Source organism: Prosopis cineraria, unplaced genomic scaffold (assembly GCF_029017545.1).
Source record: "Prosopis cineraria cultivar Desert tree isolate PC_DT_omini unplaced genomic scaffold, ASM2901754v1 PC13, whole genome shotgun sequence".
Taxonomy (NCBI): Eukaryota; Viridiplantae; Streptophyta; class Magnoliopsida; order Fabales; family Fabaceae; genus Prosopis; species Prosopis cineraria.
Window position 1 is genome coordinate 2043010 of NW_026555344.1, and position 14042 is coordinate 2057051.

At 32.6% G+C, this 14042-nt stretch overlaps 3 protein-coding genes across 4 annotated transcripts; all 3 read left to right on the forward strand.

Annotated features, from left to right (window-relative positions):
* The first annotated feature begins 312 nt into the window (after positions 1–312).
* On the forward strand, positions 313–3127 carry LOC129290234 (uncharacterized). 2 transcript variants are annotated; one of them, XM_054926956.1, is made up of 4 exons: positions 313–810; positions 991–1050; positions 2798–2878; positions 2989–3127. In XM_054926956.1, exons 1-4 carry the CDS (start codon positions 742–744, stop codon positions 3058–3060), a joined length of 282 nt encoding a protein of 93 aa, XP_054782931.1. In that variant the 5' UTR covers positions 313–741; the 3' UTR covers positions 3061–3127. The 2 variants fall into 2 exon arrangements, with proteins under 2 accessions (XP_054782931.1, XP_054782930.1); XM_054926955.1 differs by having other exon boundaries at positions 2798–3064.
* A 5683-nt stretch (positions 3128–8810) lies between these two features.
* LOC129290182 (protein ALP1-like) lies at positions 8811–10118 on the forward strand. The gene is made up of 2 exons (XM_054926891.1): positions 8811–9590; positions 9664–10118. The coding sequence occupies exons 1-2, from the start codon at positions 9401–9403 to the stop codon at positions 10116–10118; spliced, it is 645 nt and encodes a 214-aa protein (XP_054782866.1). The 5' UTR covers positions 8811–9400.
* A 215-nt stretch (positions 10119–10333) lies between these two features.
* Positions 10334–11381, forward strand: LOC129290904 (uncharacterized protein At2g29880-like). The gene is made up of 2 exons (XM_054927972.1): positions 10334–10678; positions 10800–11381. Exons 1-2 carry the CDS (start codon positions 10334–10336, stop codon positions 11379–11381), a joined length of 927 nt encoding a protein of 308 aa, XP_054783947.1.
* Positions 11382–14042: the final 2661 nt, after the last annotated feature.

A 14042-nucleotide genomic window follows, 5' to 3' on the forward strand; every position in this document is an offset into this window, starting at 1 on the left:
TCCGTAATTCAGGAGGAGAGGCTGTCTGTAGCCTGATTGTTTTGTAAAACATTCCAAACCTAATGTTTGCCCTTTAAATCTGGCAAAAAAACACTTTGGATCCTTGCATTTTTTTTTTTATGTTCTAAGTCTTCATATTTTTATTATTTTTTAGTATTCTAGGTTCTTTCAAGGTTCATACACTGTATTCATTTAAAGACCTAAAATATATATAAAAAAAAGAAAGTGTATGAGGACCTAAAATATCGAAACAAAGTATTGGAACTTATAACAATGTGTGAGTAAAGTATAAGGATTTAAAATTATATTTTTTTAAAAAAATAATTTTTTATGATAATAGGAACTTTTACTCCCAAGGATTTTGGTATGTTGGCCGATTTTGATGTTGTGGACTGATGATTTGTGTTCTACAATTCAGGAGGAATAACATGAGCAACACTTTGATTGTTTGAAGTGTCCATGTGTATTTTAAAAAGTCACATGATGTAATATCGTCTTCTTTCTTTAAAGTGTTGGAGCGCCATAGCTTATTGACGCAAATGCGAGCACATTCATATGTTAGCTAGTATATTTTCCTCATATTAGTGTTTTTGGTATAAATGAAAATGAATATAGTTTATGGTGTTCAAGAATCTTATTGTCGATATCTTGTGTTGAATGTCACATCATAACTGATAATCATCTATGTAAAACAAAGGCTGATTTGAAACTACTTTATGTCTGACAGTTTCTATAAGTGATATGGAATCTTTGTATGATTTGTACAAAAGATCAAGCGCTTCTGTTGTCAAAGACGGTTATATTCGGAAGGTAATTTTTGAATTTCAGTCTCATCAATGTTCATTTTGACTTCTAACTTTTCATGGGATAGGAATAAGGCAGTGTCTATATATCCTCGCTTCTTATCCGTTTATGTCACCAAGAACAATGATCTTAGTTGAATTTACAGTTTATATCAATTGATACTTTTCCATCATGTGGGGTGTACAGGAAGATCTTCACTTCGCCCTCTGCAGAAAGGGCAACAAGCGAAATCTTTTTGTGGACAGAGTAAGTCGATTTACTTCCACCACGTTATTTTTAACTAGAATCCTGGACAACTATTTCTATAATCATAGATGTTAATCTGCATATTGCCAAACTTGTTTCCAAAAGTTATTGCTAATACTTAAATAAGGTTAAAGTTTTGTAAAATCAAGTGTTCTCTGTCATGCCAGGAGAAGTAAATGCAGTATGAGAATATATAATTATTTTTTATATTTTATATTGCAACAGGATAAATGTTATTTGGGAATTAAAGTTTGTAATTTGAGGAAATTGGAGTTTTCAGATTAATATAGCATTTCAGACTTCATTGCATTTACCGTCTTATGAGATATTGACTTGGGTGCAGATATTTGATTTTTTTGATGTCGATTGCAATGGTCAAATTGAGTTTTCAAAATTTGTTCGATCCTTTGGTGTCTTTCACCCAAAACTCCTGCAGCAGTCAAAATAAAATGGAAGTAGTTAACGTGAGAGGGAGGGGGGGGGGGGGGAGAGAGAGAGAGAGAGTAAAAGAGGTCTAGAAGTCATGATACTATTGGCCATGCCATGTTTAATCATATTTCAGAAAATTATAAGATTGAAGACACCGTTCGTAGTCATTTTGGCTTTTAAACCACATTTATCACTATATCATTGCTCAAGTTTGCAAAATCTTTTTTGACAGATGCATTTAAATTAGGGCTAGATTTGTACTTACTCTTACATATTTAATAAACTTTCATCCAATTAAATCATGACATGTAAATAATATTAATAACAAGGATTTATTATAAAATAAGTAATGTATAATCGGTAAACATGTCTTAATTTAATTAAAAATAAGTACCTTAAATATATAAGGTTAAATATTATAAGTTTTTCTTTTTAAATTATATGATCTGAGGCATGTTGGATACATTGAGCATGGAAAGGTGCCCTTTTCTTTTTCTTCAATTTATTACCTTTTGACTGCAAATTGACGTGGCTATTGGATAGGGAATCTTATATGAAATATTAATGAGTACTGATAAACGTATCAAGGACAGATAAAGGAATATAAATTATAACTTTAAATTGTTGGCAGATTGCTCTATAAGCCAAGCAATCTACGCATTTACTTCTTTGTAGATAAATAAGCTTTATATTAGCACAAATCTCCTAAGACATGCACTGGTCATAGTTGCTTTTCTTTCCTGAACATTGGTCTCTGTATTGTAAAAAATAACTACACTGGTGTTGGCCAAAATAAAAAATGACAATACTGGCGTCTATGCCAAGTTGCCAACATAGAAAGAGGTTTGATATGTTAGTCCCTATAAGATCCTCCCCATATCTAGATTCAATTTATTAAAAATCCATTGACATGTTAGCTTGCTCTGATTTCTTGGTCAGATATGAGCAAAACTTAAAAAAATTCAATTTACCCTAATCTTGGCAGCCATCTCTAGTATGGTTGAATACATGACTCTAAAGGAGGCAGCTAGTTAAACCCCCTCGTTCTAGTGCTCATATTTTGTTTTTGATGTCATAAGGACAGATAGCAGCCACAAAATGGTTTACATGGAACATATCCATGTATCTTGGTTGTATTTTTGGTTTATTTTTGTCACAGTTTGTGAAAGAAAACATTAACTTTGAAGAACAATGTCTTGTTTCCTTATGACTTTATGGTTTGCTTTTGTAGTAAAATTTTATGACACATTTGAGAAAGACAACAAGCTGGCCTTATTTGATAGAATTTGGAAACTTATTCTTAATGATACTCTTACAGTTGAAGGTGATGGTGCTAGCAATCTTGACTGAGTCTAATATGAAACTCTCCAACGATGTGGTTGAAATAATAGTGGACAAGGTTTGTGTTGTCTTTCAAACTCAAATTATTAGACTAAAAAAAAAAATCCTTGGTATAAGGTACTCACATGTACTTGTACTTGAGTCCTTGACAAACATTTGTGGTAGCAGACACTAAAGATGATGGGAAACTTGATCCAGAGTAATGGCAACAACATGTGGAAGATAAACCATCATTACTGAAGAACATGACTTTACCTTATGTATTGTATGTTCTAGAATCTATGGCTCTGAATTACTTTTAGTGAAAGTGTTTTCCTGCTATATCTAATTATAAAGAGAACGTGAAAACTTCATCACACAACATATATATCGTCAATAACGATACAAAGAAAATGAAAACTTCATTAGCCAATTACTTGTTGCTCTTTATGATGGAACATTTTTATGTTCTTTTTGATTGCTAGTATAAAAGTTTTGAGTCATTAGTCACAACCAGATTCTTTGAAAAGCTTAAGGCCATGTAATCTTGAATGAGTTTCCACGTGCAATTGTTGTAGAGTAATTTTCAATATAGTGCTGTTCTAACTAACTAGTTAATTTTAGGAATGTAACTCTTGCATTTCCTATGAACTCAGAAATCCAAAAATCACAATTGTAGCTTCAATATGCAACGCTTACCAGAATTGGCATTTTTTGTGGCTTTGGTTGCTGAGATATGAAAAGGTGGCAATTTGGTTCGGACATATAGAAAATCCAGCAACTTCCTCAGAGTCAAGAAAACATAGACAACATTCAAATCTTTAACTCTTTGTAACCTTTGTGTTACCATTATTTGAACGTGATATGTTCGAAGGATGATAGGAAATGTGAGAGCTTAAAAGGGTTGACAAATTCAACTGAAAAAATGGCCCAATCCTATCCCTTGCATGGACTTTATGTTGTTCAGTGTTTTATGAAAAATGAAGTATTGAAGTAAACTTATTCATTGATATTATTAGCATTTAAAAGACAAATTATAAATAGGTCGTTGTTGAAGGTGGGAAAAAAGAGAAAAAGGCAAGTTCAACCTTCTAAAACAAGAAGAGAGAGAAGGGATAAAAAAAACATTTCTTCAACCTTTTCGGTTTCTCCTTCATTGGAGGGGTTATACAAATTCAACATATCTCTTAACTCCCAAGTGGATTATAATTTCTAATAATATATTATTCTTTAGATCGAATCTGTTTAAGAAGAGAAAAAGAACTTATTGTTATTTTTTTTTGGCCAATGAATGGAGAGAAATGGATTGAACTATTCATATGTAGATTTGAAGTCATTCATCCTCACCTCTTCTTGTCCGAATGCGCTATTAGAAAAATAAAAATTAGCAAGGGATCACCTATTCATAATAGATAATTAGTAAGGAATCATTTATTCTTCTCTAAAATATCAAATTAGTGAGGAAAATAATAAGAAATTGTCAATCCCTCTGTAAAATAAGAAAATTAGAAGGAATTGTCAATTCCTATTTAAAATAAAATAATTAGTGAGAAAAATAGAAAGGGACTGTGAATCCCTTTCTAAAATAAGACAATTAGCAAGAAAAATAGCGAGCAACTGTCAATCCTTCTTTAAAATAAGATAATTAGTGAGTGATTTAGTAAATGATTCTATCCCTAGCTAATTATTGTAAAAAAATTAATTTTTGGCAATAATTTTTAATAATATATTTAATTATTTTCATTCAAAAATAAAAATTACATTTAAAAATTAACTAAAATATTCATAATAAAATTTTTTACTATTTACTATTTTCTTTATCTTAAGTTGATTTTCATTAATAAAATAATATTTCAATAAAAATATAATATAAAGAATAATTTAAATAAAATATAAATATTTTTAACATATTAATAATTGAAAATAAAATTGAATATGTATATATGTCTGTGTATTTTTATAATATATTATTTGATATATTTATATAATTAAATAATATATATTTAATTTTTTATATAATGATTACATGTGCTTTTCAGTTTAACTGGCAAAGAAAAAGAACATAAGGCAATAAATATGTGACATGTTAAGAAGCGGGTGATATGGCATCAACATTTTTAAATATAGGCATATTTAACGAGAGACTAATCCCTTACTAAAGTTATTGAATTTTAAATAGTATTAGTGGGAGATTAACGAGGGGTGTGGCCCTCACTAAAAATTAGAGGGACTGAATCCCTCGCTAATTAGCGAGAAAAATACCATCCCTCATTAAATTTAGTGAGCCCCTTTTTAACTACTAATTTAATGAGAGATTTTATGCAATTTAGCAAGGAAAAATGGCATTTAGTGAGGGATTTATCCCTCCTTAAATTTCATTTTTTTAAGTAGTGATGTTTCTATAGGGTTTATTTTGGATCTCAATTTTTGCTCATACTCATCTTAGAGACTTGCTAGGTTTAGGGTTTTTGAATGTCCTTTATAGTTCACAACAAAGGTGTCTCCTTTAACTTTCTTGAAATCATCTCATTAACGAGACATCTTAAATCTTTTACAAAACTTTTATAATTGGAACATAAATCTCAACGGTCCCAATGTATCTTTTTTTTAACCTACTTCTTTTCTTTTTATTTTGTTAATCAGACTTTTGTAACACCCTCAAAAATACAAACCGATTTTTCGCAAATTATTAAAACCATTATCATGGTAGAAAATTTTCTTACCATGATACATCCAAGACAATATACCACAGGTCTTAAAATATCTCAAAAAAACAATTAGAACCATGAGGGACAGACAGGATCCTCATGGCATGATATTTAAATCAGGTCATGAATCAAGAGGGACAGATATAATCCTCTTGGTCATATAAATACTTTTAATAAAAAGGATTAGAGTTTACATGCTTCACAAAGAAGATATGTCCTAAGTTGGCACAAGATACATTATATAATCCAAAATAAGAGGCAACGTAAAAGATGGTGTCTCATACACCATAGTTACACCTCTGGTGCTTTCTCGGCCGGACTCGCTCCTGTAAAAATGTTAACCACGGGGAATGAGACTTAAAAGTCCCAGTAACCAAAAATTAATATGTAATGATGCATGCGGATGTAACTAATCATGCGATTGCTAAGTGGGCACACAAAACATTTAACCGAACAATACTTTCAAACAAACCGAACAAGTATTTAATTTGCATAACTGCACCTTATATCCTCCTTTCGCCATGCTCGGACGCCAAATCACCAGGCCAAAGGTGAGTTGGACCAAGCGACACGCCACTCATTGGGTCTAATGAGGGCTTACCACGTGGTAATAATTAACCGAACAAAAATTCCCATTAACACCATACATTAAAATACCCTGACAAGTCATGCATCATTCAAATATCCAAACAGAAATATATCCGAACAATAATATCTCATCATGATAAACAAAAATAAATTTTTAACCCACTTGGCAATGATTTCACGGAAGTATATAACAGTATTTATTTTCAATAATTCATAATTTTTCCAAACAATAAAACAACACATAACAATTCACAAACACACCCATCACAACACATTAAATGTTGCATGATCCCATTGCCCTTGGCCACCTAAAAAGTTTGGTAGTCATTAGGCCACCGAGCCATTTAATTATATACAACAATAAAAATATAAGTAATAAACCAAGCTTATAACCATTTCTATATTATAACATAACGGTGTGTTGTTAACTTTTGAATAGAACTTATTATTTTATAAATGTTACTTGTTAATCTGACAAGGACAATTACAAATTAGGAGCTTTAAAACTTTACACATTTGACTTGTTAAAAGTTTGAATGGATTGTTGTGAATCATGAATAGGTTGCTGTCAAAAACTAAACGGATACTTATTGATGAATGACTAAGCCCTTCTTATTAGTTTTTTCTAACTTATTAAAATCAGAATAAATTGTTGTTAATTTAAAATGAATTGTTGCCAAAACCTAAGGCCATGTTTGGTAGGTTGGAATTGTGAAGATGGAAATGGAATTGGGATAGGAATCTGAATAAAGTGATGTTTGGTAGATATGAATTACAATTCCTGGGAATCCTAATTCTATGGAAAAAAGCTAATTTTGATTCCTTATGTAAATCTATGGAATTGGGAGCAATTCTATGGAATTGTAATATTTAAGACACTTTTGCCCTCATACAAATTTCAAAAAGACAAATTTGCCCTCAAAAAAAATAAAACCCTCACCTCACTCACACTCACGCTTGGTCACGGCAGAGCGAGAGAAAGCAAGATTTGTTGCAGACCGAGAGAAGGCGAGAGCTGTGGTGAGATCGAAGACGAGCCGGACGACGAACGACGCGGTCTGGACAAATATTTTGGATTTCGCGACCAAGGTATGGGTATCAATCGACTTCCCTCCTCCATTCTTTTTCATCTGTGATTTTATATCCTTCGGCCGCCTCCCCTGTTTAAGCTAGGTTCTTTTCTGGGTATCAATCGAAGCTATGAAGCTAGGTTTGAAACTTGAAAGTTGTTTTTCCACCCTGATATACATATAGTGACAAATAAATAGAATATTTTAAATATTAGTGGGACTTCAGGTTGTCATAGGCTTCGGTTTGATGCAGAGACATCGTCTTGATTATATTTAACATTAACTAGACTGCATTATTTGCCCTAAAAAGAAACACGTTGTAGATTGCATTATTGAGGGAACCCGTTATTGTACATAGATGTTTCAAGTGTGTATATTTTGGAGATCTCGCAAGCTTTTCACAAGCTGTACATTCTGAAGTCTGCCCAGACCTTTCTCTTCTCCTCTTTTGGGGGCTCTAGTCACGGATCCTTATCCTTTCATCCCTTCTTTCCCTTATTTTTTTGCTGAATTTTTGAATTTTGTTTCTTCTCTTGTGCCTTGCATCCTATAACTCATGTGTGAGTTGTCTTATCCTTTCATCCTTTGTAGATATTCCCGTTACAAATAAAAAAACAAATAGACTTGTCAATAGTTTGACCATAGATGCAACTATACTCTTCCCAAATAACCTGCTCTACACTGTACATCTGTTCTGCTCCTATTGGTACATTATCCTCAATGGTTATAGTTAATTAGAATTAAACAAATCAAATGCCACGAAATTACTTCCCAGTGGGTGAATTGTCTAGTTATTTATTCTTATTAGGCTACACATAATATAAATCAAACAGACTTGATCAATGAAGTCCAGAAGTACGTAAATGCTTTAATGATTCACTAGTATGGGTTTAACTCGAAGGAATATTGAGGGTAAGACCATAATGACAGCATGAAGGCTGAAAGAGCATTCATTAATTCCTTGTCTCATCGTGTCATCAAATTTCTGTAGATTCACAAAGTATGCATGCAGTATAGGCAAAAAGAATATTAAACTCTGAAATAAAGGACACTGGGGTCCATGTGCCCTGGTATGATACTCTTGAGCTGGGAACTTTGGGAGTCGATTAGCCATATACATTGCTGCTTCTAAGTATGACTCATTCCTTCTCGTTGTCCCTTCCTTTTCCAAAAACTGAATGGCCATAGTCTGCTATGCTTCCCAAGTTCCTCTGTTTTCGGTCTCCAGCTTCCATTTCTCAGATTGAAGCTGTACAAGGGCAGGAATCTCTGGCCATAGTCTGCTATAAACTCCATGGCTCTTAGTATGAACTCAAAATCCTCTTTGCTCATGTAATAAGGAAAACTGACTCTGGTCCATCCAGGTTTGACGCTAACATAACCCTATTCGTGGTATTCAACATTTTTCTTTACCAACAATGTGTGTTTAATTTAAAATGATTTACTAGAGTTTCATGATTTTCTAGTCTATTAAATATGGGCTTTATGCTAGAATTTTATACTGTTTTTGTTGCCTATAGAATTTTATACTGTTTCTAGTCTATTGAAGTGATATTTATTGGATGTTTTAGAATTTTTTATCCTGATATTTTAAAATTTATAACCTACAGTTATGGATCCAGAAATGAGAGATGTGATAGTTCATTTGATGATTTGGTGGATGCATGTTCTTCACTCTATGTATCAATGTTTCTTTGCCATTTGTACCACTATAGCCTTGCGTAGGAATCGCATTAGTCGAAGGCCATATACGGTAGACTTCTATGCTAATAGAGTCCACTTACGAAACTTGGTGTATAACAGTGACATTACTTGTTATAACCAGCTTAGAATGAATAGAGCCACATTCGACAAGCTATGTCTTATGCTTGATGTCATAGGAGGTTTGAAACCAACCAAAAACATGCTAGTTGATGAGCAAGTGGCAATGTTCTTACATATCCTTGCACATCATTTAAAAAATAGAGTTATACGATTTTATTTTGGGAGGTCTGGTGAAACTATTAGTAGGTATTTTAATTTGGTCTTAACTTCTATGATGAAACTGAATCGAGAGCTCCTAAAGAAACCTGAGCCAATTGCTGAGGATTCAATAGACGAAAAATGGAGGTGGTTTAAGGTAATCTCATATCTTAATTCATAACTTTTATTAATGATATAATTTATCTATTCTTTTAATTAATTATTTGTTATTTTCAGCATTGTTTAGGTGCTCTTGATGGAACCCATATTAAAATGAAGGTGCCTATGGCTGACAAAGCGAGATATAGAAATCGAAAGGGGGAAATAACTACTAATGTGTTGGGAGTTTGCTCTCCGGATGGACAATTCATATATGTCTTAACGGGTTGGGAAGGCTCAGCAGCTGATGGTAGAGTTTTGCGAGATGCTATTAGTCGTAGGAATGGTTTGAAAGTGCCTCAAGGTAATGTTAATTTATTTTTAAGTAATGATCAATGTAGTAATGAGCTTAAAGTTAATTTCTTTTATTCTTGTAGGCCAATATTACTTGGTTGATGCGGGGTATGCAAATTGTGAAGGATTTCTTGCCCCATTTCGAGGTCAGCGATACCACTTAAGTGAGTGGAGGGATGGACGGCAGCCTTTAACTCCACGTGAGTGCTTCAACATGAGGCATTCATCTGCGCGTAATGTTATTGAACGATGTTTTGGAATGTTGAAACTACGATGGGCTATTCTTAGGAGTCCTTCATTCTACCCTGCTCAAGTCCATAATCGGGTCATCATAGCGTGTTGTCTCCTTCATAATTTGATCCGTCGACAAGGAGATGATCCACTAGATATTGAGATAGAGGCATTGGAGACAACTACCAATGATATGGAGATACCTTATATTCAAACAATTGAGACATCAAATGCATGGGCTAACTTTCGTGATACCTTGGCAAATGAAATGTTTGTTGAACTTATGAGTCATAGGGGTAGTATGTGAGCATTAGAAGAGACACCTAAATCTAGATGTGACTTGAATTCTAGTTGAATATTTGTGGATGTATGTTTTGTGTAATGACAACATTATAAATGGTTTTATTAGGTGATGTTTTCCTTCTTTGCAATATTGTGATGTATGAGATTTTATCTTCATAGCAATTGATTGTGTTATGGTATGTTAAAACTAATGATAATTTTTGCTGTTTAAGTAAGATCATGACAGGTGGCGATTCCACAAAGTCAACCCATCATGTCTGGACACCTGAGGAAGACTCTCTTCTTGTGCAATCCTTGCTTCAGCTTCGTGATGATGGGACCTTGGTTGCAGATAATGGGTTTAAGGCTGGAGGTTTAAAGAAGTTGCAAAGAATGATAGAGGAGAAGTCACCTGGATGTGGGATACTAGCTGTACCTCACATTCAATCTCGTTTGAAGACCTTGAAGACTAGTTGGCAGGTCATATATGATATGTTATATGGCTCAAACACATCTGGATTTGGTTGGGACCCTGACAAACAATGTGTTACAGCAGACAAGGAAGTGTGGGATGAGTATGTTAAGGTAAAACTTTACTAGAAAAATATTTTTTACTTCAGCTTTATACTTATAATAAATATTGATGCAGATTTGAATTTGTAAGCTTACTAGCTATTGATATTTTTATGTGATTTTATGTTTGTAGAGCCATAAAAAAGCTGCTCATTTCAAGAACAAACCCTTTCCTCTCTTTGATGCACTATGCTCTATATTTGGAAAAGATAGAGCTGTAGGAAAAGGGTCACTTTCAAGCAATGATGTGCATGAGGTTGAAGCTTATACAGAGTTTGATACAATAGCTGCTAATGTTGATGAAGATACTGTGGATATTGGACTAGAGATGGATCCATCAATTACATTCTCTGACCATCCATCAGAAAACACAAATGTTGGCACTTCTAAGTCTAAGAAAAGGAAAAGAACTAGTCAAGATCGTGATGAGTTTTTGACTGAGGCACTTAAAGAGATGTTAGCAGCTACTTCCCAAGACATCAAGGATTCCTCTGCCCAATTAGGAGCTCGTTTAGACAAGTTGGCTCGAGAAGCAATGTTAGATGCACGAAGAGAGGCTCTATATGATGAGTTGTTGAAGGTTGAAGATCTTACTGACAATGAGCGCACTGATGCATATCTTAAAATGATAGGTGATGATAAAATTCTTGTTGGATTTCCTAACCTACCAGATAAGGCTAAGGCAGCTGTGGTTCGCAAAATACTTTATGCATAAATGTGTTATGTATGCTGCTTCTTTTTGGGTATTATAGTGTAGCTAAGTCTACATTGTAAACCATGATGGATATATTTTTTTGGCTCTGTCATGGTTGGTAGCCTTTTTGATTACATAGTTGTGGCTGCCTTATATATAGGAAGTCTGATTGTAAAGTGCTCAAGTCTACTTCTTTAGTTCATTTTTTGGTTTTGCCATGGTAGGTAAATTGTGCATTGGAAGATATGGCAAAAAAATTGAGTCAGACATTTTGTACAAATGCTACTTATGTGATAAATAGTTAACTTTATCCTTAGTGACATGAAAACGTTATAATATGGATATAAGATAGTATTATATATAATATTTGTATATAATTTATATATTTATAATATTTTTTGTAAAATATTTTACTAGATATAATATGTTGGTATAAGAAGTAGAATTGATTTGTTTGACATTTTTCTTCTAAATCTATGTGTTAGTGTATTTATTTTAAAGTAGAAGGGATGGGAACCATTGTCAATTTTATTTTCAAGAAAATGTTCCCTCTGATGATAAAACTTTTTGTTTGGCCCAAGCTAGTGAATAATAGTTATCGATATAATCTATGATTTATATAATATTTCATTAATATATAAAATACATAAGAAAATTGGTACACAATTAAGTTTTTATTATGTTTTATTTTAATTTTTATATAGGGGTATTTTTGTCTTTTAAGTATAATTCCATTTCCATGTCTTGCATACCAAACAAAAGTAATGTAAGGATTCCATCTAATTTTTCTGACATACCAAACATACTTTTATAATTCAATTCTATTCCAATTCTGATTCCAATTCTGATTCCGATTCCAATTCCAATTCCATCAAAAACTATTCAATCATACCAAACGGGGCCTAAATGTATATTTGTTAATGAAGGATTAACACAATTAACAATAAGTTATAACAACTTTTATGTCATAACATAATGATGTGTTATTAATTTTTGAATGGAACTTGTTATTTTATAAATGTTACTTGTTAATCTAACATGGACAATTAAATTGAAAGCTTTAAAACTTCACATATTTGCCTTGTTAAAAGTTTGAATATATTGTTGTTAATAACAAATAGGTTATTGTCAAAACCTAAACAGATACTTGTTGATGAATAACTAACACGTACAACTAAGCTCTTCCTATCATATTTTCTACATTGTTAAAACTAGAATAGATTATTGTTAATTTTGAATGAATTGTTGTCAAAACCTAAATGAATACTTGTTTATGAAGGACTAACACATACAATTAAAAAATTTTAACCACTTTTATGTCATAACATAACATAGGGTTATGACATAGAAGTTCCTCTGAAGTGGGATATGACAGCTCCCCCCGTCGATCTGTGAGGCCTTCGTCACTGGTGACCCATCAAAGAGGCCTACCGATTGGGCAAACTTAGGGCTGGCTTCGATATCACTTTATTATGTAGTCATTACTCTCTCCTCAAAAAGCTAGTTTATTGAATATGTAGCACACCCACTTATGTAGTTAGGACTTTCTCTAAATCTTTTTGATGTGGGAAATGATAGTTTCCTTGACCAATCTGTGAAGCCCCCGTCACAGGTGGCCCACCAATTGGTCAAACTTGGATCTGGCTCTGATATCATTTTATCACAGGACTATTATTCTCCCCCTCAAAAGGCTAGCTCATTAGAGTGTGCAGCACACTCACTCTGATATCACTTTATCTGTCTCTGATATCACTTTATCATGCGGCCATTACTTTCTCATTCAAGCAAATTAAGGTGGCAATGGATGATAATAAGGCTAATAGTTGAGTTTGGGATTCTTTTTATAACAGTGTCGTAATTCATTTTGTTTAGCCTATGGTACTAAAACGTCAGAATTTGTTAACTAGGCAAGCTGTGCATATCAACTGTACATGTTCTTACAATTGGTTATGCATAGATGGTATGACTTATCTAAAGATTTCATGGGACAGAAAACAAAACACACGAAGTATAAACATGATACATACTAAGAGATTAATAATGGTAGGGCACTTCCTCGTGTATCGGCATTGGTGTTGTCCATATTGTCAATTGTTGTCCACCTGACATTGATAAAGAGGAGTTAAGTAATTTCAAATCATATAATCAAATTCGATCTTGATTTTCTTCCTGCTTATAAAATGCATTAATTTGGAGTTCTTTTTTAATACAATATCAATTAAAAGCTTGAAATAAGAAGTGGATATCATATTGATAGAGGCTAGTAACCTGAGTGAGATGTATCAACACAGCAATCAAACCCACTGAAAAACACACATGATAAAGACGATAATAGTCAGAATGCATGACTCAATAAGAGATATAGCCGTGGGACCTATAAGTTTTCTTAAAAAATATATACATTTTTTTATTAATTTGGGTTAAAACATACAACTTATTATATAAAAAAAATCATTCTCATTTTGCCTCTTATATTTATTAAATTAGATCTTTAAGTAAATTTATCTCTTACTTATGTATTGACATTTGAAATTAAATGTAAAAAGAAAAAATAATATATATTTTTATGAGAATGAGTATTCTATCAATATATAATTTTATAAATAAATTACTTATATTTTGAATTGGAAGGAGCATGTAATTTACTCCAACAAAATTACCATTAGTACATTTTTGTGTCAT